The 27516-nt window shown below is 38.3% G+C and overlaps 1 protein-coding gene across 2 annotated transcripts in view; it reads left to right on the top strand.

Moving 5' to 3' along the window:
* The window catches only part of SPECC1 (sperm antigen with calponin homology and coiled-coil domains 1), a 962422-nt gene that overhangs the window by 715411 nt on the left and 219495 nt on the right, over positions 1 to 27516 (top strand). For both annotated transcript variants that reach the window (XM_053706122.1, XM_053706123.1), the window contains one exon: positions 11701 to 11803. In XM_053706122.1, the coding sequence (XP_053562097.1) occupies positions 11701 to 11803 (103 nt within the window). The remainder of the gene's footprint in view (positions 1 to 11700; positions 11804 to 27516) is intronic.

Below are 27516 nucleotides of genomic sequence, written 5' to 3'. Positions count from 1 at the left end.
CTCCTTCCCATGTAGTGGAGGGTTGGTGGGCTTGCAACCTCTTGCTGCCAAGTTGGGCGGTTTGGCCTTTTTTCTTTTGAGGCCCTGGAAATTGTCCTTCTGTACTTAATTTTCAGCAGCTAGTAGTTTATTGGGTAGTTCAGCTGCCTTGCAGCAGATGGGTTGCAGTATATGACCAGCTGCAGCTATTGCACATTGATTGTGTACTGTCTAGCTGTTTTTTATGAGAACTTTTGATCTTCTTCTGTTGTCTCCATGTGAGTTAGGTCTCCTTTTAGGGACCTGGGTTCCCCTCCAGGAGGGGCACTGGGCGTGGTCTCCTTTGGCTCTGCTCGGAGCTGGGGATGCTGTGCGTCCTTTTCTCTCTATGATCCTCTGATTGTATGGAGGTGATGCGGAGACCAACCTTTACTCGAGTGATTTTGGCCTCAGGATATCCCCTTGCTTGTTGTCCTGTGGCTGTTTGAGAGTCTATGGGCTCTAGTGTTGTTGTACGATTTTTAACACCTTAGCTCCTTTGGAGCATTGGAATTTGGCATGGGGTGGTCTCTTCCTTGGGTCGGGACTTGCGAGTTATCTCGTTACCCGGGTTGATCTGGATACTGTATTGCATTATTATCTCCCTGTGGTCTGTTTTTTTATATCAGACGGGGTACTAAGTTCTCGGAAACAATTGGGGGCTCAGATCTGTTTTCTCCCTGGTGCTTCCAGTTGCTGAGGCTTCGCTCATTGTTTTCCTTTGTGGAGTTGTTGCCGGACTTTTTGGCTCTAGAGCTAGTTTGGGGTTCCTGGGAACTTGGGCTATGTCCTTTTACTTGGACTAATTGATTTGGTCACGATTGGCCAGGTTGTCTGAGTGCTGATGAACATTGGGCTGGACTTACGCCTTTATGGTCGGTTTCCTTTGGTCAGCTTGCTGTGGTAACCTTATAGATTCACTGCTCTGCAGGTGAATGGGTTTGCAGTGTCTCTGCTGCAGCTATTGCACATTGGATGTGTGTTAGCAAGCTAATTCCTTAGGGAAATTCCTTCCAAGTTCATCTGAGTTGGAGATTGATCTCTCCTTTAGCCTGTGGGAGATATTTATCAAAGGTCTAGCAGACCTGATCCGACAGTGCGCATCAGGTCCGGCAGACCTCGCTGAATGCGGAGAGCAATATGCTCTCCGTATTCAGCATTGCACCAGCAGCTCTTGTGAGCTGCTGGTGCAACGCCACCCCCTGCAAATTTTAACCCGATCGTACTCGATCGGGTTGATTTTCATCGATGTCTGTCCGTCTGCTCTGAGAAGGCGGACAGGGTTATGGAGCAGCGGTCTTTAGACCGCTGCTTCATAACTGCTGTTTCTGGTGAGCCTGCAGGCTCGCCAGAAACACAGACCCTCAAGCTCCATCCGGAGCTTGATAAATGGGCCCCTGTCGCTTCATGTCTTGTGGGCAGGTGCTCTGCCTTTTTGGCCCCATCCCTTTTCTTAGGGTGGGTGGCTTATTCTCCTTCTTATGGAGGTGTGGTCCTTTTTCTAGGGATTCTCTTGGATTCAGGAGGTTGGAACTGAGAGTTAACCTTTCAGAGAGGGGTGGGCCTTTTGTCGAGATTATGGTGGGCCTTTTGTTAGATTTTGTTAGATTCCTTTGGGTCTACGGCTTTGTAATCTGTTTCTAAGGAGTCGGGTTGGCACCTGTGGTCTGTTGGGATGGCTGTGGCCATTCTTCCGCTCATTTTTGAGCTGGTGTTGGGGTTCTTCTGTTCTGTTTTCAGGACCTACAGATGCTTGGGCTGGCCCGGTTGGGAGTGGGTTCTGAGATGCTTTGTCATCTTCAGGATCTAGGTTGGCAATGTAGCTAGCCCCCTGGGTTTACGAGCTGGGGATCCCAGGTTACCATTCACCTTTGGGTTCTGGGTGTAACCTCTCTCTCTCTTGGGGGTGCAGTGGGTCTCGTTGAGGTTATGTGCTTCTCCTTTTGGAGCCCTGTGTGTAGGTCTAGTGGCTTCGATTTCCTGGAAGTGTACCCTCTGTCTGGGAGTTCTCCTTTTGCAATCTGTTCTCTTGCTGGCCGCTTTTTACTTCTCAGCAAGTATTCTTTTGTGCCATCCTAATGATGGATGCGTGTTCTTGACTCAGGGTTTTTTGTCTGGGTCTGTTACACGTTCTTTTTTTGTCTGAATACTATAGTATTCTTAGTTCTGACAATGTGAGGACTCCGTCTTCAGTTGTCTTTCAGTGCTTTGAGAGAAAGGTTTCTCTGTTTCGAGGGCCCGGTCCTCAACCTCTGGTTTCCATTTGGTCTGGGCGTAGCCTCCCCTTGTCTGTCAGGACCCATTTGGGTCTTTGTGAGCTGGGCTCGCTATTGGGGGTTTTCCTTTTATGAATTTTGTTGCGACCTTTCGGTTCCCCTTCGGTTCTTCTTTGCCTTATCCCTTGGTGAGGGACCGCCTGTTGGGCGACGGTGTCTCCTGGAGGACTGTTGGCTAAGTTGAGTCCGATTTTGCGGTCTCTAGCTAGGCTTCTGGACTATCTGCGGGTCAGTGCCCTTGGGGCATTTCCTTTTCAAAGTTTTCTCGGCTTCGGACGAAGCAGGGTTTTTGTTGGGTAGTGGTTTCTGGCTTGGTGCCCTCAGAATGGGCCGCCTATTGTACCCTCCCGTTTTGGCATTCATTGTCCTCTTTAGCTTGGGTATTGTTTTCCCAAAAGTAATGAATACAGCTGTGGACTATTTCCAATTAGGAAGAAAAACAAATTATGCTTACCTTATAATTTCCTTTTCTTCCGTTGGAAAGAGTCCACAGCTCCCCATCCTTTTTCTACATGGGGCGTCTTTTTTTTCTTCTGGCACGTTTTTTCACCCTGATATTACTTATACTGTTCCTTGTTCCTCGGCAGAATGACTGGGGGATGAGGGAAGTGGGAGGAGTATTTAAGCCTTTGGCTGGGGTGTCTTTGCCTCCTCCTGGTGGACAGGTTCTTATTTCCCAAAAGTAATGAATGCAACTGTGGACTCTTTCCAACGGAAGAAAAGGAAATTATCAGGTAAGCATAATTTATGTTTTTTTTATATATTGAACAGTAGATAAAAATGTACCTAGATAAATGGCTTATTTGAATATAATAAAAACTTATCACATAGAGCAATCAATTTCCAGCAAAACTTGTACAAAGAGAACCACTTCTATCAGGATGGTCTGTTCATTTGAAATTGATAACATCAATTAATGTTCCTTGAGATTGGCAAAAGTATTTTTCTGTACATTCAGATCCTGAGCAACTATGGGCCTACTTAGGTGTATTACTCAACAAAGGATACCAAGAGAATAAATTTGATAGTAAACATAAATTTGAACTTCTGATTTTTTTTTTATGTTGACTCCAGAATCTCTAAGTACTTTTGAGACATTAAATTTTTCTTTAATAACAATCCCTTCACTGCCAATCCCTTCACTGGCTTCCTTTTGCCTCCAGGATTAAACACAAAATTCTGACATACAAGGCCCTCAACTGCACTGATCCCCACTATATCTCAGACTTTGTCTCCAGATACTCTCCCTCCCGTCCCCTTCATTCTGCTCACAACCTCCTACTCTCCTCCTCTCTTATTACCTCCTCACATTCCCGTTTACAGAACTTCTCCAGACTGGCTCCCATCTTGTGGAACTCTCTGCCTCGCTCCACAAGACTATCCCCTAGTTTTAAAAGCTTCAAGCGCTCCCTAAAGACTCTACTATTCAGGGATGCATACAACCTACAATAACCTTTCTTAATACCAGTTCCTCTCCTCCATTACTATCCACCATGAACCCCCTTAGCATGTAAGCCTAAGAGCCCAACTGTTTGCAGATCACTTTCATAAGAGCTGACTACAACAGTGCGACTCTTGGCAGGGCCCTCTACCCATTTGATCCCTATAAATGTTACCTTGTATACTGCCTATGTTTAAAGCACTGCAGAATCTGTTGGCGCTCTACAAATAACCAATAATAATAATAATGTCTCTAAGTGAATAAATATCGCTATAGAAAATAAACCAGTGATGTGATTTAATGGGCTCTCACATGTGTGAAACCATTCCTAAGGAGCGTGCTTAATACGTAAACAAACCTGTTTTCTTTACTACTGTATTGATGCATTCAGGATGCTTGATGAAGCAAATGAAGAAAACACACTATCTGGACATCCTTTCCATAGCACTAGAGAATTGTCGGAATTTTACAGAGCCTGCAAACACTTCCTTGTATTCTAATGGAAGCTCCCAGTGCTGGTACTGAGGGAAGCTTTCTGTGCTGCGTAATCTCTACCTGACCTTGTCACATAAATTTTAGCCTTTGTTTTGAGCTTAAGCTGAAATTTCCTCTCATGGGAAATGAAGGAATCTTTCATCTTGATGAGGTGTATTTGAACTCACTTCTAGCCTGAGAAGAGCTCACTTCCCAAAAGCTCCTGGGACCAGGAAATCTCAGCAGAAGGTTGTCTTGTGTGCATCTATGTCAAAAAAATCCTTATTGATTTAATACTCCCATCTTAAACTGTGACCCACCCCCACAAACAAATTCATACTTTACATTTTATTAACCCACCCTTTTCACCTGCAAATGAACAACAAATATTAACAGCAATCTACATTAAATAATGAAAGGGAATTGTCTTATAGAGAGATGCGCGCATTTATCTGGTGAATTCCATATTTGCTTTATCACAAAGGAACATGTACCAGCAGTGTCGATGGCTTTTAGCACAAACTTCCAGGTTTGTCTGGCATTTAATCTTGAAAGTCCTAGTGAAATTACATTGAAAATAATATATATTCAAAGTGTTTTAAAAGCAACATATGTCATGTTTAGTATTACTACTTTACAGTTCACTAAGCTGTTTTTCTTTCATGGTTGTTTTTTTTAATATGTGCTTCTTGTATATTTCTTGGTCTTTGTTAGCCCATAGCCCCTTTATGTAAAGATGCACAATGCTGCAAAAAGAAATCTGACGCATTAGAAAAGTTTCTTATTTAATTATTGCTTCCCTATACCTATTTGTGTAACAAAGGGTCTGGAACTGAATATGGCTGCTGAGCCAATCAGGGTTGGCATATGGGCATAGCTGCCAATCACTGGTTGGGTTGAGCTCAGTGTAGTACTGCTTCTGCTGACTTTAAATATATGCTTAATATATGCTCGTTGTGGGCGTTAAGCACATAGGTATTTGGCAGTCAATAGTGCAATATGAAAAAGTTGTAATTATGTCCCTATAGTATATTTGTTTTAGAGCATACATCAGCATAGAATTTTTAATCTTGTGTATTTGCATCACACAATAAAAATATCACTGCATCTTATATGGAATTTGCTGTATTCTAATACTTATTGTTGCCTTTACTACATGACACTTAAAGGGACATTAAACACTACTATATAAAGGCTAGATAGCATTCAAAGAAAATTTCAGAATGGAATAAAAGGAAAATCGGACAAAATAAATAATGAAAGTATTTTGCAGAGTTTTTTTTATATATACGATTTATCATTTTATATTTCCATCTCAAAGTGTTTAATGTCCCTGTAATGCCTTTTTTCTCTCCAAACAATATAGTAGTTTAAGCTTCAATGTCTGTTCTAAAATGTTGAAGTAAATTGTAAGCGTTGTTAAGCACAAATGCATCAGAAGGGCAACGAGATGTAGATGCAAAATATTTTTTTAAATATAACATTCAAATGTATGCACCAATGTTAAGGAGCTTAAATATATCCGTATTTTAAACTACAAAAGTCCAGTCCCTTATAGCTTTGCTTTGCTCTTTTAATCCAGGCTTGTCAGCTACACGTTATTGGATTTTTTTTAATGAAAGTATCTGTAGACTTAAAAAATAAAAGCAAAAGGTAAAAGTCACGATCATTTGCTTTATAATTTGTCATTCACTGTTCTAATCGAACCCAGCTGCCCCCGTAACATACCCTCTTCCTGCTCCTCATATGCCTGCCTATAAAACTTTAACCCATTAAGGACCAGCGATATATCCTGTATGTCACTGGTCTTCTTATGGGGCTTGCATTTTTAATAGCTGACGGTGGAACCTGTGCCATTATAACCAAAAAAAAAACTTAACGACCAGCGGCATACAGGGTACATTTTGGTTGTTAAGGGGTTAAATACCCCATGCTGTTGAATTCTCTCAGAATTTTTACCAGTCTTCATACCTTTAAATCATCTATGAAAAAACAGGTCTAAAACTTAGTCACATAACATAATAAGCACATTACCTAACAGCACATAACATACTAATCACATTGCCTATCATTTAGCCTCTATCTCCAGCTTTATCTAAATCACTGCGTTTGTTTATGTTCTTGTAATGCATTTATTTTCCCCTTATTAAGCATAGTTCACTATCTTGATGCTTTATAAATGTACCATTATATAATGTGCACCTTACTTACATATTGATGCAGAATATGTATTCTTAGACTTTTGCTCACAATTCAGGCTTTTTTTTTAAAGATCCTCATCAAAATCTGTTTACTTCATTAAATACATCATGTGACCTCTATCATATTCCTTCCCGTTTAGTCAATGAATAGATTTTCTTGTGCCATTGGGGCTGTTGACAGCATGTGACACTTTAATGTTTTTGTAGAATTCAATTGCATTCAAATTCCCTTTATGCATTCAAATATAATTTTATATGAGCTAAAATATTTACAAATAATCACTTTTCTTTTGTGTGTGTGTTTTAATTCTCTGTATCATTTTACATTACAGTAATTATGTGATCTTATGATTTTTTTTAACTCAAACCATTTGAGAAATGGTTTTCCATTAATAGTGACTCATTTGTCTTCCAAGATTTGAAGTTAATTATCATGCGTGCCTTATCCTAATTAAGGACTTTTCACAAATACAGAAGGATCTGTGTGGTTTAGCACGTATTTCCCTATGAAATTATTTTTTCCTTCAGTGTCATCTTGTTTTTTTTTTCCATTTTGTAGCCTGCACCTAATGATTTGTGAAACGATAATTTTACTTATGTCCTCTTATAATTAGATCACTTAGTCCTTGTTTAGCCTAATATCTAATCAAACCTTTATTAATGCCTAGGCAAGACAACGTTTTCTTGATGTTGTACCTTCTAAGGAAATTATAATGATTTACTTTTATTAAGATATTATATGACTTTGAGTTGCTTCTGAACACCTCGGGCAAAAGAACGGGTTAAGCACATATTGTAAGCAATTTATTAAAATACAAATCTAATCATTACTTGGAAATGTCAAAATCAATATTTGATGTTGAAATAGCTAATCAGAAGAATGAGAGTTTTAGAACATCTCTGTGCTCCAACAAGTTTGTTGTTAATTGTTTTATTAACATTTTTCAAGGACAAAAAATAATATATATATATATATATATATATGTGTTTGTATGTGTATATATCTGTGTGTGTATATATATTCACATGATTCAGATTTAATTTCAGGTTTAATTTACTCCTATTATAAATTTCTCTTTGTTCTTTTTGTTATCTTTATTTTTAAACCAGGAATGTAAGCTTGGGAGCTGGTCCATTTTTGTTCACCACGCTGGCTTGCACTTATTGGTTTGTGGCTACATTTAGCCACCAATCAGCAAGCACTACCCAGGTGGTGAACCAAAAATGGTCAGACTCCTAAGCTTACATTCCTGGTTTTAAAAATAAAGATACCAAGAGAATGAAGAAACAGAAGCAACTGAGGCTGCATAAATCCACATAAGATTGTGGTTAGTTATCCAAGATGTTAGGAACAACCAACCAGGTGAGTTCCTTAAAGGGACAGTCTACACCAGAATTTTTATTGTTTTAAAAGATAGATAATCCCTTTTTTTACCCATTCTCCAGTTTTGCATAACCAACACAATTATATAAATACACTTTTTACCTCTGATTATCTTGTATCTAAGCCTCTGCAAACTGCCCCCCTTATTTCAGTTCTTTTGACAGATTTGCATTTTAGCCAATCAGTGCTGACTCCTAGGTAACTTCCCGTGCGTGAGCTCAATGTTATCTATATGAAACACATGAACTAACGCCTTTCAAGGGCTTTCAAGGGCTTAGTAATTAGCATATGAACCTCAGAGGTTTAGCTTTCAACTGAGAATACCAAGAGAACAAAGCAAAATTGGTGATAAAAGTAAATTGGAAAATTTTTTAAAATGACATGCCCTATCTGAATCATGAAAGTTTATTTTGGACTAGACTGTCCCTGTGTGCAAGTGTACCTAGAAGAATTTATGTTATGAAGGCAAAGGGTGTTCAAACCAAATATTGATTTGATACAGATTTTCTTCTTTTCACTCACTTTGCATTTTGTTAATTGCTAAAAACATTATTACTTTACAGCATTTTGTCACACTTGTTTATAACCTTTACACAATAGTATTTTTTATATATATATATATATATATATATATATATATATATATATATACACACACACATATTGTGTAACAGTCATTATGTATTACTTGTTTTATTTTTAAGACTAAATAATCAGAAGAATAAATTTAGAACATACTGTATCTACGTTTCTACAAGTTTTAAAAGAAATATTTTAGTAACAGTTATAAAATTTATATTTTTGTGTTATAACCATTATTTATAACTTGCTTTCACCTAGATTACGAGTTTTGCTTTAGAGGCTATGCGGTGCTAACGAGCAGTTTTCTCTCACCGCTCACTTACCTGCAGCGCTGGTATTACGGGTTTTTACAAACCCGTCGTTAAAAGACAAGAAGAGAGCGTAGAGCAAAATTTTGCTCATTACCACACTCCAATACCAACGCTGCTTAAGTCAGCGGTTAGCTGGTCGTACGTGCTTGTGCATGATTTCCCCATAGGAATCAACAGTCCCCATAGGAATCAACGGGGAGAGCCGGCTGAAAAAAAGTCTAACACCTGCAAAAAAGCAGTGTAGAACTCAGTAACGCAGCCCCATTGATTCCTATGGGGAAATAAAAGTTATGTCTACACCTAACACCCTAACATGAACCCCGAGTCTAAACACCCCTAATCTTACACTTATTAACCCCTAATCTGCCGCTCCGGACACCGCCGCCACCTACATTATAGTTATGAACCCCTAATCTGCTGCTGCCCCCAACATCGCCGACACCTACATTATATTTATTAACCCCTAATCTGCCACCCCCAATGTCGCCGCAATCTACCTAACTTTTTAACCCCTAATCTGCCGCCCCCAACGTCGCCACCACTATATTAAACATATTAACCCCTAAACCGCCGCACTCCCGCCTCGAAAACATTAGTTAAATATTATTAACCCCTAATCTGCCGGCCCTAACATCGCTGCCAACTTCCTACATTTATTAACCCCTAATCTGCCGCCCCCAACGTCGCCACCACTATATTAAAGTTATTAACCCCTAAACCTAAGTCTAACCCTAAACCTAATACCCACTAACTTAAATATAATTTAAATAAATATTCCTATCATTAACTAAATTATTCCTATTTAAAACTAAATACTTACCTATAAAATAAACCCTAAGCTAGCTACAATATAACTAATAGTTACATTGTAGCTAGTTTAGGGTTTATTTTTATTTTACAGGCAAGTTTGTATTTATTTTAACAAGGTAGAATAGTTATTAAATAGTTATTAACTATTTAATAACTACCTAGTTAAAATAAAGACAAATTTACCTGTAAAATAAAACCTAACCTAAGTTACACTATCACCTAACACTACAATATAATTAAATAAATTAACTAAATTAAATACAATTACCTAAATTAAATTACCTAAAGTACAACCCCCCCCCACTAAATTACAGAAAATAACAAACAAATTACACCTAATCTAATAGCCCTATTAAAATAAAAAAGCCCCCCCAAAATAAAAAAAAAACCCTAGCCTAAACTAAACTACCAATAGCCCTTAAAAAAGGGCCTTTTGCGGGGCATTGCCCCAAAGTAATCAGCTCTTTTACCTGTAAAAAAAAAAAATACAAACAACCCCCCCAACAGTAAAACCCACCACCCACACAACCAACCCCCCAAATAAAATACTATCTAAAAAAACCTAAGCTCCCCATTGCCCTAAAAAGGGCATTTGGATGGGCATTGCCCCTTAAAAGGGCAGATAGCTCTTTTGCCACACAAACCCTAACCTAAAAATAAAACCCACCCAATACACCCTTAAAAAAAAACTAACACTAACCCCCTGAAGATCGACTTACCGGGAGACGTCTTCATCCAAGCCGGGCCGAAGTCCTCAATGAAGCCGGTAGAAGTCTTCATCCAAGCCGGGCGAAATTGTCCTCCAGACGGGCAGAAGTCTTCATCCAGACGGCATCTTCTATCTTCATCCATCCGGCGCGGAGCGGGTCCATCTTCAAGACATCCGACGCAGAGCATCCTCTTCATCCGGAGTCTTCTTAGTGAATGAAGGTACCTTTAATTGACGTCGTCCAAGATGGCGTCCCTTAGATTCCGATTGGCTGATAGAATTCTATCAGTCAATCAGAATTAAGGTAGAAAAAATCCTATTGGCTGATGCAATCAGCCAATAGGATTGAAGTTCAATCCTATTGGCTGATCCAATCAGCCAATAGGATTGAGCTTGCATTTTATTGGTTGTTCCAATCAGCCAATAGAATGCGAGCTTAATCCTATAACTACTGACTTTTAAATGTGTTAGGACTCTTGACAGGGTAGGGTGTACCGCTCACTTTTTGGCCTCCCAGGACAGACTTGTAATACCGGCACTATGGAAGTCCCATAGAAAAAAGACTTTACAAAGTTTACGTAAGTCGTTTTGCGGTAAGGCCAAAGAAGTGTGCGGTGCCCCTAAACCTGCAAGACTCGTAATACCAGCGGGCGTAAAAAAGCAGCGTTAGGACCTCTTAACGCTGCTTTTTTACCCTAACGCACAACTCGTAATCTAGCCGTTTATTTTTAAGACTAAATCATTCAGAAGAATATACCTTTTAGAACATATTTTGGTTCCTTTTATTTTTGTTATTGTAATATAAACATTTGTAAAATGATTATACATTTTGTTTGAGTAAGAGCAATTATTTATTACTAGTTTTATTTTATTACAGTGTTACAGGAGCAAATCATAATTTCTCTAAAATTTCTTATTTAAACAAAGCTTTTAATAATATTGCTGTCTGAATATCCCACTGTGTGAGATTATTTTGAAGATTTAATCTGTGAGTTTTCTTCTTGGAATTGGGGGAAAAAAACATTATCTTGAATAGTGCAGATTCTTGTTACAAAACATTCACATATGTTTTTATTCAGCTGTAGCCCAAAACATTTTCTAATTACATTCATATAATTAATTTGGTTGGAAGAAACAAAAACAAAAAAGATTATTAACTGGCCATAAATTAATTCATTTTTCATAATGACCATTCTGGCCTGACTTGCTGTTTGTGTATCAGTTTACAAATATTTGCTTTATATTTCTAATGCTGGCAAAGTAGTTCTAATATTTATTAATACCATTTAACTACTTGGCTGCCATGGCTGGCTCTAACACATTGTGTATCAATGTGTTGCAGTTCTCACTGGCAGCCAAGAAATGAATCTGTTTCCTATCTTTTGTGCCAACTGCAACATTATGTCTTATGTGCCAAAGCAATGCAGGGAGCCAAGAATGTGAAATCACAAAATGCCTGTTTGACTCATTCTTTTTTTTTTTCTCTTACAACAGTGTGGAAAGGAAGGATCCTTTAGCCGCTTTAGCCAGAGAATACGGAGGCTCCAAAAGAAATGCTCTACTGAAGTGGTGCCAGAAGAAGACAGAGGGGTATTCAGTGAGTGGGCAATTTTAATCTTAGAAATGATTATATAAAGGAACAGTTAATTAAAGGGACATGAAACCCAAAATTTTTCTTTCATGATTTAGAAAGAGCACGCAATTTTAAACAACTTTCTAATTTGCTTCTATTATCTAATTTGCTTCATTCTCTTGATATCCTTTGCTGAAAAGCATATCTAGATAGGCTCAGACGCTGCTGATTGGTGGCTGCACATAAATGCCTCATGTGATTGGCTAACCCATGTGCATTGCTAATTCTTCAACAAAGGATATCTAATGAATGAAGCAAATTAAATAATAGAAGTAAATTTGAAAGTTGTTTAAAATTATATTCTCTATCTGGATAATGAAAGAAAAAAAATTGGGTTTAATGTTCCTTTAAGTGGTTTCAATTACTGATACAATAATGAATACATGCATTTCATAATTACACCTCCATTTTTGCACAGGGGTCAAAAAGAGTTGGCAATCAGCCGATTTCAACACTACTCCATATATACTTAAGGTATAGAAAGGTCAAAGTTAAAATTTGCATGGGTGCACCAGTTTTAAATGGAAGTATTTTTTGCAATGTAATTCAAGTAGCAAAAATGCTTCTAGCAAAAGTTATTAGTTATTCAGTGGCATATACACATATGCTGTAAATGCCCCGTGCACCAGCATTCAAACACCACACCATCTCAGAGAGTTAGCAGTGACTTGTATGAAACAAACAAAGTCTTCACTAATGCAATACACACCACCGCCATCTTTCTGAACAGGCATGGTGTTTAAATCCTGCTGCCCTAGTCACATGTAGGATATATGAGTATGTTGCTGAGTCAGTAATACATTTTACTAGAAGTATATTTGCTATTGGACATATATTGCAAAAATTCTTCTATTTAGAATTGAATGACCTATCTCTTTAAATTAAATAGTGGGCACATTCCTAGACATACAAAGCAAATATAAGTCCCACTAGGATTGCCCTTTGTGCAGGGCGAGAGGGGTCCCTGTCCTGGGCCCTGTGCTTAGGGGTGAGGGTATGAGAAGGTGCATCCTTTATTTTGTTTATGAAGAAGGGTTTATGGTGTCAGGAGGTGTTATATATCGTGTTATTCTTTATATAGGACACACTGATTGTTGGGCCATATGGGGGCAGGGCATACAGGGGTAGGGGAAGCGGGGGCTGAGCTGAGGAGCCTCACAAATTTGTCTTGCCATTGGCCCAGCAAATGGTAAGGGTAGCCTTGAGTCCCTCAGCTAGATTGAGCAAAATGAATTCCATCATATTTTTGTAGAAAACATAAATGACGATTATGATAGTATCATATTCAAACCGATTTTCTCATCAATCATCCCTGTTGTCTTCTTATTGCTAAATGATGCAGCTTGTTCTTATCCTTTGTCCGAAATACAGTTTGTCTGAATGTTCTTAAAAATTATTTGGAGGGGGGCGTGTCCAGACAGCGGCCATGATACGTCGCAAAACAGGGAGCTCTTCACTCCAACGTAATAATCCGCCGATTATTTTCCTGATTTAGCAGCATTGACAATCTAGCTGTTAGACATAAAGTTTTATTAGCTATCATTGTACCGCTAGATGTTGATATTATATCAAATAGCCCATGAAGAACCCTGTTCTGGACCGTTGAGGATTTTGGCGGTGGCCTTCACAATATCTTACAACTTCCAACCCGGTTATCCGGGTAAAGCAGCTAAAAACATCTGGCAACATAATGGAGGAAGTATACAGGCTGACTTAGTCACTATTAGATAAACTAGAGCTGCAGATGCAAAATAATTTTGAGAACCTTATATCAACCCTAAAGAATCCGCAGTGTGCAGAAGACATACTAGTGTTCATGCTACAAGATAAGATGGATCCCGTAACGTGTCATGACTACTAACAGCTAGCAGAGGAGTTCAGTGTACCTGCATTGGCTCCCGATCGCAACACAGGAGACCTATGCGAGATGGCATACCACGGCTCACAACTTTCTATCCCAGCTGCGGAGGATGCGGCCGACCTCCTGCAGTGGGCTGGAAGTGACCTATGGACCCCAGCAACGTCTTCTCAGTGTGTTAGTCATGGGCGCTTTCTCCCCATATCGGATCTTAAATACCCTGGAGGGGAATGGGGTGTGTATGCCTCTAGAAGAGCTGGAGTAGGCTAACTTTTTACTGGCCTGACATGTGTTTAGCAGGGTTGGTTAAATACCCGGACTGGAACTATCAACTTGGGCTATTTCATGATGACTTCATAGTCGGATGGAACTGAGGATACTCCACCTGACAGTTCATTATATCTCACCTCCCTTGGCGGACTATGCTTCGGGATGTTTTCACTACAACGAGCTAATTGTTAGAATATTGTTATGAGTTATATAACCCCTAATATTATATATAAGCAGGCTGTGTCAGCAACAGCCCTAATACTTTTGCACGATGATGGTTCTATGGTACATTATTTACAGCTCTATTGCTTTAATCCGGCTAATCTATTAAATCGATTAGAGATATTACCTATTCTGTTAACGTTTATGGTGATCTGTTAGTGCATAACTTTTATTAAGAGCCATGTTTACACCTGGTGCTTACGCATTTAGATCTCTGCATTGTTATTAGGGAGATTGTCATTTTGCTGTTTATGAGGGTTATAATTTTACATAACACGCAGAGCTTTATGTGCAGTCTTTCTGGTAATGTGTAATTCAATATGTTAACTGTCTTTGCAAACACTGAGTATAATCCACAAAGTGTATTTTTACATTACTCATATTACTCCCAACATTTTTGCCCAGGTCTTTGCAAGTGTCACTACCTCAATATTGATAATAATCTGCAGATACTTACAAGAGTATCATAAATTATAACATGTTTAGGTCTTGCCACACAATGTTTATATATTTGGTGTATTACTGTGGTCCAGAGCATTTAGCAATCATTTCTCTGTGTTTACATGTGTTCCTTAAAACTTTCATAGGCTTTGACAGTAATTTACAATTAAGTTGCCTAACTTATAGGCAGGTATCTCTATATTATATTTTTGTTGAGGACATATATCTTTCTGAAAACGGAGACTTCATTATACCCTAACAGTTACATGTAGACTCTGCATTGAACAATCTCTTAAGTGCTTATTATATGTCTCCTGTTAAATGGCCCAATAACTGATGGTATTGTTTCATGGAAACATCCATAGAACTGTTGAGGTTGTTTCATATTTCCTACTCTATTTACCCAATATGCTTTGATATAGCCGTTATTTAAAGGAGGGGATATGCTTGAAGATGTTTAGCATATTGATCTGTTTATTTTGTTTTGCCAGGTTATATCCGTTTTCATACGCAGCAACCTAATATGTTTATGCACATTTTTATACACACAGATTTGATACAGGCATGCTCATACTTACTTCTCATATGACGACTATGCACTACATGACAAAGATACCCCCACTAAACAATAGTTCTACCTTATAAAACAGCGAGCCCTTTGCACTGCAGCTGATTTCCTCCCCCCCTCCCTCCATCCATAGTTACATATTGTCACTCCTGAAACGTTGATCATATAACACGCGGGACTAAACAATACCCCAAAAGGGGCGATACACTACCGCCAGCTTAATGTTATGCGTTATTGTAGTATCCCTCTTTATAATTTATCTATTGACTATAATACTACTCAGTAAGAGAAAGGACGATACCTATATTTCCTACCCCAACCATATACTATATCATATCCTATGAACTATATCATGACCAATGAGAACCTCGTTAAGCTGACTACTAACATCACTAATTTACCTGTCGCCTGGGTATAGGGCCCGTACCTAGGGGATAAGGTCTAAATACATAAGATTACGGATAACAAACGCCGTACTCACTATACTATCACTACATCTTTACCCTAAACCTACATAAACTTTCTATATTGTTTGATATTGAATATGTATAGGTTCCTTTGCGCCATATGTAAAGTGTAGAAATATATTACATCGACAATTCCTTACTAGAAGCAACAATTTTCTATTTCACTGCACAATGTCTCACTATTAATCCTGAAATATACAATATTATTAGTTAACACTCTCTATTAGGGAGATAGCCTCTCGCTATTATGTTATATATATATATATATATATATATATATATATATATATATATATAGGTATAGGGCAATTGTCTTGCTCTAAATCGCTGAACATATCTAGGTCTCCTGATAATGTTTTTATGTTTGACATATAAGGTTATACTCTCCTAGGCAGCCGATATATCACATAGTCCCCTTCATCCCTCCTTGAAAGTAAGTTTGTCGACATGATAGAAATTTACTAACTCTTTTATCATTTCGCCATGAGCTGTCAAATACTAGCCAACATTTCAGATAACTGGTCCGAAAGGGATCGTCTAATTTATTTAAGTTACTCACACCGGAAAGGTTAAATGGTTGGCTAATATAAATAAGGGATGGGAACACATATACCTGAGAATTATATAATGATATTGAATGCTTAGTTACTATATCAAGAGCTACCTCAAGTAGCCAACTTTCTCTAATTGCATTAGTAAAGCTATACACATGTGGTATCCTGAAGTATTTAGGTATACCTTCTTTATAAATTTAAATGCCCTAAACATAGTTTTTAAAAAACAATGATACTTCATTCTCCATATATCTATGCTTATTTGCCCTTATCCCTACTAATACAATAACCATTACTTTCTTACCGCTAAAATATAAAATGTTAGCTCACACTCACATCTACTCTATGTATGCTGATATACTTATCTGCTTATAAGCTATGTGATTATAATACTGCTATTTCTTAATGACCACAGGATGCGCCTCCCCCTCCCCCAATATTAAAGCAGCTCTCGCCTGCTGATTTACCCTCATTTCTTATCAAATGGTCCAAGAGTGACCTCCACATAGCTACCAACTGTCATAAATGTACTCATTTGTCTGGCCCATGAGAGGCCTATACCGTAGTTAGACTAATTCTATAATCCTTAAGAAAAATGAGGTTTCATTCCTGTATGTTTTATCTTATTGTTGATACTTGCCTGTCTACTATTACTTAACATGTCTCAATCTATATACTTGGTTTGCAAACTGTGCTTCCCACACAGTTATTTTTTATTCTTGTTTGCATTACACAAGACATTGGTATATTGTACAAATACGGCAACATCTTGGTCTGTTATTGTCTTGTATCCTCATTATCTTTGTCAATGTACCAAAAGCTCAATAAAAAAAAATTGTTAAAAAATTATATATATTTGGAGGGGGGCGGAGCCAATAGCTGAAGCGGCAAGATGTGTTCTTTTGGAGCTCCTGAATACAAAACCCAATATCAGCGATTGTTATATTCAGGCTTAAATTACACTCCAGTGTGCTCACAATCTCAAATATTCCCTTGAACACCAATAATTCATGATGGTGCCTTTGGGATCACGTTTACAGCCTATGTTCTTCGGTGACTCTGCATAGTAAGTGATTACGCCACCTCAGATACTAACCTCATCATACCTAAACGGAAAGGTTGTCTAAACCTAAATCAGATTCCTGTATATCACGGCAACATTCAAGTTTATCTTAAGGAGCCATCATGAAAACTTTCTCTGCTTTGTGAGGCGGGAGCCACCATTTTATAAGATTAGACCTCCTCAATGCAATCTGATCTACTCATTCTCTGGCGTGGTCTATGATCTGTGGAGAGGAAGCTGCCACATACAATCCCCCCCCCCCCAGGAAACCGGGTTACTAAGCAGTAAAATAATGCTGCCATTAAGTAGTGAAATAGTACTGCTATATTGCCTATCTACATATAAAGGGTAACCACGACACATATCTACAAGATGGATCCAAACTTAATCTGTTGGAGGTGATCAGCAATATTCTTAAGGAGCACTTTTTAATACTTGAGAGACGCTTGGCTGCAGCATGGGGAAATTATTGTGGCTTGGCTCAACAGAGAAAGGTGACTGTAGCTGACATGACTGCAACTAACTTAAAATCTGCCATGGAAACTGTAAAAAAATTTTTTTAAGAAACAGCAAGAGATATATACAGTGGACAATTGTTTTGAGGAGACAGTGTCTGAGAAGATTCAGCCTGAGCGTCATGGCAAATTGTTGTGGGCCTAGTCACTACAGATCCTCTCACATTCCTTCAACCCTTTGATGGCCCACAACCAGCTTACACGGAACAAATGAACCTTCCTGACCAGCAAAGCTGCAAAATTCAGCACCTTACCTCAAAGCTAGACACTCCAATCGCAAAGAGCTTTCAATCACAGTTGAAGTTGAAGGGCAACAGGAAGATACCTATAATGGGTAAAAAGCAAGCTCCGGTCTAAACTTACCCTTGGAGTAACTCACAGATAGTCTCTAACTTCTGGAGAAATAGCTCTCAACACAGATTATATGCTATTTGTCTGTGTTTTTGCCAGCAATACCCTGAAGCTCATATTTATTTTTTTAAACTTGGTGTGGGTTAAAATGTGAACAGTAACTTTATTATATATAACACACTATTTGTATTGTTATCTGTTTTTCTCTCTGCAGTTATATGGTGACCCACAGTTTTATAAAAAAAATGTTGAGGCCGATTGTTGCAATGATGTTATCAGATTGTATGTTCTCCCATGTACTGTTTTAGACACAATACTCTATACTGTGAAAATTTTGTCCATCAATATCTTGTTGGTTGTGTGAACATTACCCTGTTGTTTTGTGACTTTTGACCTCAATAAAAATATTCAAAAAAAAAAAAAAAATGTGAACAGTCTACAGTGGTGAGTAGTGGCCTCTCGGGACTGCTTTGCTGCCCACAAACCACTGAACTGGTTACTGAGGACACTTTACTTTGATGGGATCCTGTCTTATGTTTGCTAATTGTATCAAAAGAATGCATATGCTAATTATTTACAATTTCTCCTCCAAAGAACCCCTGAACAAATATTATGTTGTTTGTACTTGCTCCTGATGGTTCTTTAATTTTATGTTTACAATATTTGCTCTGTTAAATTGTCATAGTTTACTACATTGACAAGGAGCGATAACAAGAGTTGCTATTTCAAGCATTTCAGTTTTTTAATTCTACGTTGAAACTGTTTGAAGTTGTCTAGTTATTGATTATTGTCAGATGCCGCTATGTTAGAGTAACATATTGAAAACCTTTAGGTCTGAACTTCATATAAGTCCCTGCTCACATATGTTTAATGTTTTATATTTACAGACCCCTTGCTGTTTATTTGTACCCACTGTGATATATCTATAACTTAAGCATAATGCTACCTATATACTACTTTAATGCCTACAACAGTAAAAACAGGCAACCACCTCTTTATACTCCAGAACAAAAGATAATTTCTATGCCTTATACATATATCTGGGGCTTTAGTGTAGCTTCTTGACCTGACACACTGCTGCCCGCAGCCGGGGTATCGTGATGCCTACATTTTTCATCTGTAGAGTTCATTAGAAGAGTTCTAGACAATGAAACTTAACCTGTATAAGCTATACTTTCATTTTATTTTAACGTTTCAGGCTTGTTGTCACTGTTTTAATTTACAGCAGCTCATTCAACATCCGATAAGCTGACAACAGCTGAGTTTCCATTTTCTTATAATCTCGTAAACCCAAGCTTGGTTTGATTCTCCACATGTTGGCTACAACTCTCTTCTACAAGTAATTCCCCCTATTTTTTATTGACATATATATTTGTTTTAAAGGCCACTCTAACCTATATTAAGTGTTAACATGTTCTACTAGTTTCCCTATAAGCAGAGCCATATACATATTCTCTAAATGAAGGTCCAAAAGTGACCAATATGTTAAGTCCCCCCCCCCCCCCTTTATCACATATATGAACATTGGGGCCCAAAAGTGACCCATTGAGAGTTAGGGGGACATCATTTATTCATTTGTTTATCACTTAATCTAAATAAATGAGGCTTTTATCAATGTATGTTCACTACTGCAATACTGCATTTCAAAGTATATATCACTATCAGTTTAGCCATTTTAGACTGCGACATTCAATGTTGGTCTTACTCACATTACAGTAGGAGGAGTAGAGTCTGTTCAATGCATATACCTCCCTAGGCAACCTAGCTTCACAAGATGTGGTCAGTGATCCTGTTTTGTATTGTGAGACATTCTACACGTCGTAACTGTGACTGAATGTGTTATTGTGATGTACTTTCTTAAAACCTCAATAAAAAAATTATTTAAAAAAATAATAATTTGGAAGTCAAAAGGAAACCTCCATGATTCAGTGTGTACAATTAAAAAAAAAACTTTTGCATGCAATATTTTTTTTTAAAATAATTTTTATTAGCGTTATTATGAGTGTACCAATACTTTGTAATGTATTTTTTATGTGTTTTGTGACACTTTTGCAAAATAGTTAACCAAAGCTCTGAAGTTGTGGTAATCATTCTAGCGTAAATCGTGATTGTGCTCAAGCAATCGCGTTTACTTTTAACTCATAATACTAGTGGTAAGTTCGATGAGCGCAAACACCTGCGATATACCCCTTATCGCTTTGTGCGCTCCACTTGTAATTTGGCCCTTTATGAGGAATTACATTTTGAGTTTTATGTTCTATAAACTGTGTATAGAAAAGAGGACGTAGATTGAATGTGAAGCTAAAATATAACTTACATTAAAACATGTTATAAAAATTAAAGACTTTTTTTTATTCACTGAGAATAATACTGGAGACATAAAATATACTTAACATATCTGCTCATATCTTTCTTCACAATACCTTTTTATGTGTCTTAAGCAAAATAATTATGTCTGCCTATGAAAACACAATTTATCAGTCTGCAGCTGGCAAATGTTATGCTATGATTCATTTAGTAATAGGATTGAATTCAAACATTTTCACATTCCAGTATTCTCATAATAAGAAGGAAAACGCATGTACATGGGTGCATTTCAGATTGAAATAGAAGAGTCCAGTAAAAGTTATTACTGTGTCAGCAGCATACGCACATAGGCTCTGAGTGCCCTGTGCACCAGCATTCAAACACCACATCTTCTCAGAGAGCCAGCAGTGGCTTCTTGTGTAACACAAATTAGGTCTTCATCTCTGAGATGACGTTTGAATCCTGATCCAGTAGTCACACGTAGCATATGTGCGTATGCCGCTGAAACAGTAATAGCTTTCACTAGAAGCATTTTTTGCTAATGGAAGCATATTGCAAAAATGCTTCTTTTTAAAACTGAAATGAACCCATGAGCATTTAAAATCCGGCTCAGGTTCTATCAAGTGTAACATTTAGTGAAGGGACAAAAATGTGCTGAGGGCTTGCGTGGCACACTTGATTTTTTTCTGGTCTTGTGATGTCACAAAAATAAATAAGTGTGCCCCAATGCTTCATCCTACACTTCACTTCTTTACTTTTTTTATCAATAAACAAATAAAACACTTGTTTTCAAACACTGTGGGACTGACCATAACATTTTGTATGGTCACTCAGTATTGCCGCACAATTGCCAGAAACTACAAATTATATGTAATACAAACACCAGCAAAGAAGAGCAACACGATTATGGTGACATCAAAATATTGCTAAAAACACTGAAAGTAAATAAAGAAAAAAACAAAAGAAAATAAACAAGGAACGGAATTTATTTTATCATGTAGAACACTTTTTCTGCACTTTATATACCAAGTACCAGGATAACAGCTTAAGCTAACGTGACCTGTTTTTTTTTTTCAGATAATACTTTTTTTTTTATTATTGATGACAGAAAACATACATAATGCAGGCGTAAACAAAATGTCAAATATTCACATCATTTTTGATTTGAAATGTTCTTAAACGGTTATAGTTCTAATTTTCCTTCCCCTGATGTTGATGATATAGGTCGCTCTCGGACCGTATGAACTGTTCTTATCTACATCCAGGGGTTGATTTGAAATAATAATGAAAATAAACACATAAAGAAAAACAGCATCTATAAGAAAATTATTGTTAAATTAATTATTTCACTTTGGTCATAAAGATGCTAGTGCCGAATCCGGACACATTGACGATCCTTTAAAAATATACTTTAACACTTATACAAACGTAAATCAGTAGATATAGGTAAACATCTAACTTAGATGTTCTCAATTTAGCCCCCTTTATCTAAGTTAAGGATCATTTTTGTATCCATGCTGTTAACAAGGTGAGCAATGTACTATATATAGGAGGCGTTATAGAGGAGTAATATTTCACATTGGTAGTATGAGAGGATAACTTCTAGAGATTGCTTAAATAATGTAAATAATTGCTCTGATTCAAGCTATACTTAATTATTTTTGCCACACAACAATGCAATATATCTATTTCAAAGTAGTACAGTACAGCTTCACTAGAGCATGTTTCTTCCTACAGTAGGTATAACAAGAGGTTCTGGAATTTATATTTAGTGTATCCCTAAAGATAATTAGAGTCTAATATCGTGTTCTGCAAGCTATGAATGTAGTACAGCATTGAAAGTGTGAGACCATTACATTCAAACCTACTATAGCTAACAGGTTAAACTGTGGTAACTAACAGACTAGTAAATTATATAACATTGTCTCTCAGGTCTACATGAGCAGATTCAAAAACATCCTACCCAGGAAATATTAACCTTAGAACAATAGTAAGGTACGATTAGGTTTGCCGCTATTTACTAATAACATTGCTTGAAATTACCTGTGAAAAGAGAAGGCAACGCAAGCTGAACTTGTTAAAAGGGTACATATTCTTTTTTAGAGGGTTGTAAGTTAACCCTCTCCTGTTGCAGCAAAATGACCTCCTCTGTGAGGAAAACTAGCGCTCTGTTCGGTATTCTTTGAATTAAGCCGCCTGTTAATGGTATGCTCGAAGTTGTGCAGGTAGAGAGTAGAGTTCTGTTTTGCATCAGCAGGGAACTGTGCAAACCACAACGTGGTGATATTCAAGAGCAAGTCTGCTTTCGTTTCCAGTTGTATGTTAAGGACCCGGCCATTTGTGTAGGTAAGAGTGTCCAGTTGTGACATACAGTCAGTGTAGGATTCGGCCAAGGAAGTGCTGGCAGATGGGGTGTGAATCATTTTGTTGCTTGTGTCGATACGGTAGTCCCGCCCCCGAGCTCCCGCAAAGGCATGGTACTTGGTGATTTCTTGTCTGTAAGCAGGATCCCACAAGCCGCTCTGGCGGACTTCGTAATTAGTGATATGGCTGTAGATGGGTTATTGCGTAGGTGGTTGCGGCAGGATGAAGGAAGCAGTTGGATGTGGGGAATGAAGGACAGATTTGAGCAAGTGCGACTCCGAGGCAGCGGACTTGAGGTGATGGGGAAATATTGGTGCCGCCAACAGTGATGGAAAAATTTGAAACTGTAGTAGAGTTAGAGGGGGGATTAGAAGTAGTTCGGTCTTGGCCATGATTATTTTTAGGTGGTGAGAGGCCATCCAGGAGGAAATGCCAGATAAGCAGTCGCTGATGTGAGAATTGACAGAAGGAGAGAGTGCAGGGGTGGAAAGGTAGATCTGGGTGTCATCAGCACAGAGGTGGTAGTTGAAGCCATAGCTGTTGATAAGTTTACCCATTGAAGAAGTGTAAATAGAGAAGAGTAGAGGACCCAGGACAGAGCCTTGAGGTACTCCAACAGACAGAGGCAATGGAGAGGAGGAGCCACCAGCAAAAGAGACGGAGAAGGATCTGTTAGAGAGATAAGAGTGAATCCAGGAGAGGGCAGTGTTACAGAGCCCCAGAGAGCTGAGAGTCTGTAGGGGATGGTCAACAGTGTCAAAGGCAGCAGAGAGGTCGAGTAAGATGAGTATCGAGTAGTAGTCTTTGTTTTTAGCAGAAAGGAGATTGTTGGTGAGGGCAGTCTCAGTTGAGTGTTGGGGACGGAAGCCAGATTGCAGGGGGTCGAGCAGTGAGTTGGAGGACAGGAAGTGGGTTAGGCGATCAAAGACTAGTTTTTCAAGGATTCTTTAAGCTAGCGGGAGCAGTGATATGGGTTGGTAGTTCGCAGGAGAGTTAGGGTCAAGGGAGAGTTTTTTGAGGATGGGGGTGACCTTTGCATGTTTGAAGGAGGCAGGGAATGAGCCGGTAGAAAGGGATAGGTTGAATATGTGGGTAAGAGCCGAGTGGGAGATAGAGAAGGTATTAGATGCGAAGGAATAGGGTCAAGTGGGCAGGTAGTGAGGTGTGAGGAAGACAATAGGGAAGCCACTTCACTCTCAGTGGTTGGGAGGAGGATGCAGAGAGGGGGTGACTGGGAGTGGAGTTGGGAGATTGCAGGCTTGTGTTGGGATGTTTCTTCGGATGGTGTTTTATTGAAAAAGTAGTCAGCCAGGTCTTGAGCACTGAACGCAGATGAGGGGGGGGGGTGCATGTGGGTAGAGAAGAGAGTTGAAAATGGAGAAGAGTATTTTAGGGTTTGAGGAGTAAGTGTATATAAGAAAAGAGGAGCAACGGGAGCGCTTGTGGTCGTTGCCCCACTCTGCAGAGGGATTGCATGCAGAGCATCAGTCATGACCGCAGGCTTTTGGTGTGAAGAACGCATATTCATCACATAATCCCATGGGGCTTTATTTAGAAGGTTCAGTAAGTGGTCTTCAAGCCGTTCCATGTAATGGTCTATGCAGGCTAGTAGGCCTTCTGTTCCCTCAGCCGCCATATTTGCTACGCAGTAGCATGTTGTTTGTTGGCTGTGTTTACCCCATCTTTGTTCAGTTAATTTTTTGTTTTATAGTTCATCAAGGATGTGTAATATCAAAATGTTATTGCCGTTGTGCCCAGTTAAGGCATATTACCTCGGGATCCCGAGGGGGGTAGCGCTGCCTGCTGTGAGCCGCCGCTCCAGGCCGTAAGTGTCTGGCTACTGAACTGAGTTGGTATACCTGTACTACAGCTGGTTAGGGAGCGTAGGGAAATAGTAAGCTGTGTGAGGAAGGAACAATACTATAGTATCATACAGCTCATGACAGAAAATGACACTCTCAATTTTATTAACTTTAACAGCAACATTTTAATACATATATATTGCAAAATTAAGATTTTTTGTTACAGTTTCCCTTTAAGACAGATCTGTACCTAGTTTTGCACTTACAATAATGATTAATGAGTACAGATTTATTAACATGACATTGCTTTAATAAAAGTAAAGCTGTGACTAATCAAGGTGAACTTATAGGTTAAACCCCCATTCACTCTCAACCAGTCTCTCTGTATCACATTCATCTTTATCCCAGTTCTTTTTTTTTCCTCATTCCCTCCTATTCCCCTATCATTCACCTAGATTACGAGTTTTGCGTTAGGCTTAAAAAGCAGCGTTAGCCGGTCCTAACGCTGCTTTTTAACGCCCGCTGGTATTACGAGTCTTGCAGGTACAGGTCTACCGCTCACTTTTTTGGCCAGACTTGGCACTACCGCAAATCCACTTATGTAAATTGCGTATCCTCTTTTTTCAATGGGACTTGCATAGCGCCGGTATTACGAGTCTGCCAAAAAGTGAGCGGTAGACCCTCTCCTGTCAAGACTGGTACCTCATTTTAAAGTCAGTAGTTAAGAGTTTTACACTACAAAGCCGTAGCATAAAACTCTTAACTAAAGTGCTATAAAGTACACTAACACCCATAAACTACCTATTAACCCCTAAACCGAGGCCCTCCCACATCGCAAACACTAAAAGAAAAAATTTAGCCCCTAATCTGCCGAACCGGACATCGCCGCCACTATAATAAATATATTAACCCCTAAACCACCACACTCCCGCCTCACAAACACTAGTTAAATTTTATTAACCCCTAATCTGCCGTCGCTAACATCGCCGCCACTATATTAACGTTATTAACCCCTAAATCTAAGTCTAACACCCACTTACTTAAATATAATTAAAAGAAATCTAAATAGAAATTCCTATCATTAACTAAATTATTCCTATTTAAAACTAAATACTTACCTATAAAATAAACCCTAAGCTAGCTACAATATAACTAATAGTTACGTTGTAGCTAGCTTAGATTTTATTTTTCTTGTACAGGCAAGATTGTATTTATTTTAACTAGGTAGAATAGTTACTAAATAGTTATTAACTATTTAATAACTACCTAGCTAAAATAAATACAAATTTACCTGTAAAAAAAAAAACCTAACCTAAGTTACACTAACACCTAACACTACACTACAATTAAATACAATTACCTAAATTAAACACAATTACCTAAATTAAATTAAATTAGCTAAAGTACAAAAAAAAACACACTAAATTACAGAAAATAAAAAACAAATTACAGATATTTAAACTAATTACACCTAATCTAATAGCCCTATTAAAATAAAAAAGCCCCCCCAAAATAAAAAAAAAACGCCTAAACTAAACTACCAATAGCCCTTAAAAGGGCCTTTTGCGGGGCATTGCCCCAAAGTAATCAGCTCTTTTACCTGAAAAAAAAAAAAATACAAACAACCCCCCAACAGTAAAACCCACCACCCACACAACCAACCCCACAAATAAAATACAAACTAAAAAAACCTAAGCTCCCCATTGCCCTGAAAAGGGCATTTGGATGGGCATTGCCCTTAAAAGGGCAGTTAGCTCTTTTGCTGCCCAAAGTCCCTAACCTAAAAATAAAACCCACCCAATACACCCTTAAAAAAACCTAACACTAACCTCCTGAAGATCGACTTACTGGCGGACGTCTTCATCTAAGCCGGGCAAAGTGGTCCTCTAGATGGGCAGAAGTCTTCATCCAAGCCGGGCAGAAGTGGTCCTCCAGACGGGCAGAAGTCTTCATCCAGACGGCATCTTCTATCTTCATCCATCCAGCGCGGAGCGGGTCCATCTTCAAGACATCCGATGCGGAGCATCCTCTTCATCCGACAACTAACACAGAATGAAGGTACCTTTAAGTGACGTCATCCAAGATGGCATCCCTTAGATTCCGATTGGCTGATAGAATTCTATCAGCCAATCGGAATTAAGTTAGAAAAAATCCTATTGGCTGATGCAATCATTGAAGTTCAATCCTATTGGCTGATCCAATCAGCCAATAGAATGCAAGCTCAATCCTACCAAGGCATATGTATAGGAAGCATGAATCAGCATGAAAGCATTGACATCACTGGACAGAGTGTATATCGTTGGTGCCTATAGTAACTGCTTGAGATAGAAAAAAAAATCAGTCAAAAAGTGGTATCATTGTTTTACTACTACTGATAACCATTAATTGTATAAAGCAGGACTGTCATAGCTCTGTAGCTTTTGTCAGTTGAGAAGCGGACACAGATACTAAGGTGGGTTATTATATAGCGCTGCAGAATCTGTTAATAATAATTATAGAACCCACCCTGGATACATTGTTCACAGCATGATCTGCCAGCAGCATAGAGTTGGTATAGGGAAGGAAGGAGATGCTGGATGTAGCGTACTTTGAATTTATTTATATAAATACATTTTTTTTTGTGCCAGCACTTAGATATTTATTTGGACATTCATTTGGACATTTTTAATAGGTTTTTATTTACGTCATTTTTAGATGTTATGTAATAATTGTTTGATGTCCAACCATTTAATCACAATATGAGATAAAAACAAGTGCCAAAACAAAGACAATAAAATGTAATGGATATTCAATTGTCCTGGTTACTCAGCTAACAAATGGATTTGTAGAATAATAGACAACTACTATTAGCATAATATTTTATGGTACAAACAAAAACCCATAAGGGTATAAGCT

The sequence above is a fragment of the Bombina bombina genome, chromosome 3, assembly GCF_027579735.1.
Source record: "Bombina bombina isolate aBomBom1 chromosome 3, aBomBom1.pri, whole genome shotgun sequence".
Lineage (NCBI taxonomy): Eukaryota > Metazoa > Chordata > Amphibia > Anura > Bombinatoridae > Bombina > Bombina bombina.
The sequence above is the reverse complement of the archived record's forward strand: the minus strand, read 5'-3'. Positions and strand labels throughout refer to the sequence as shown.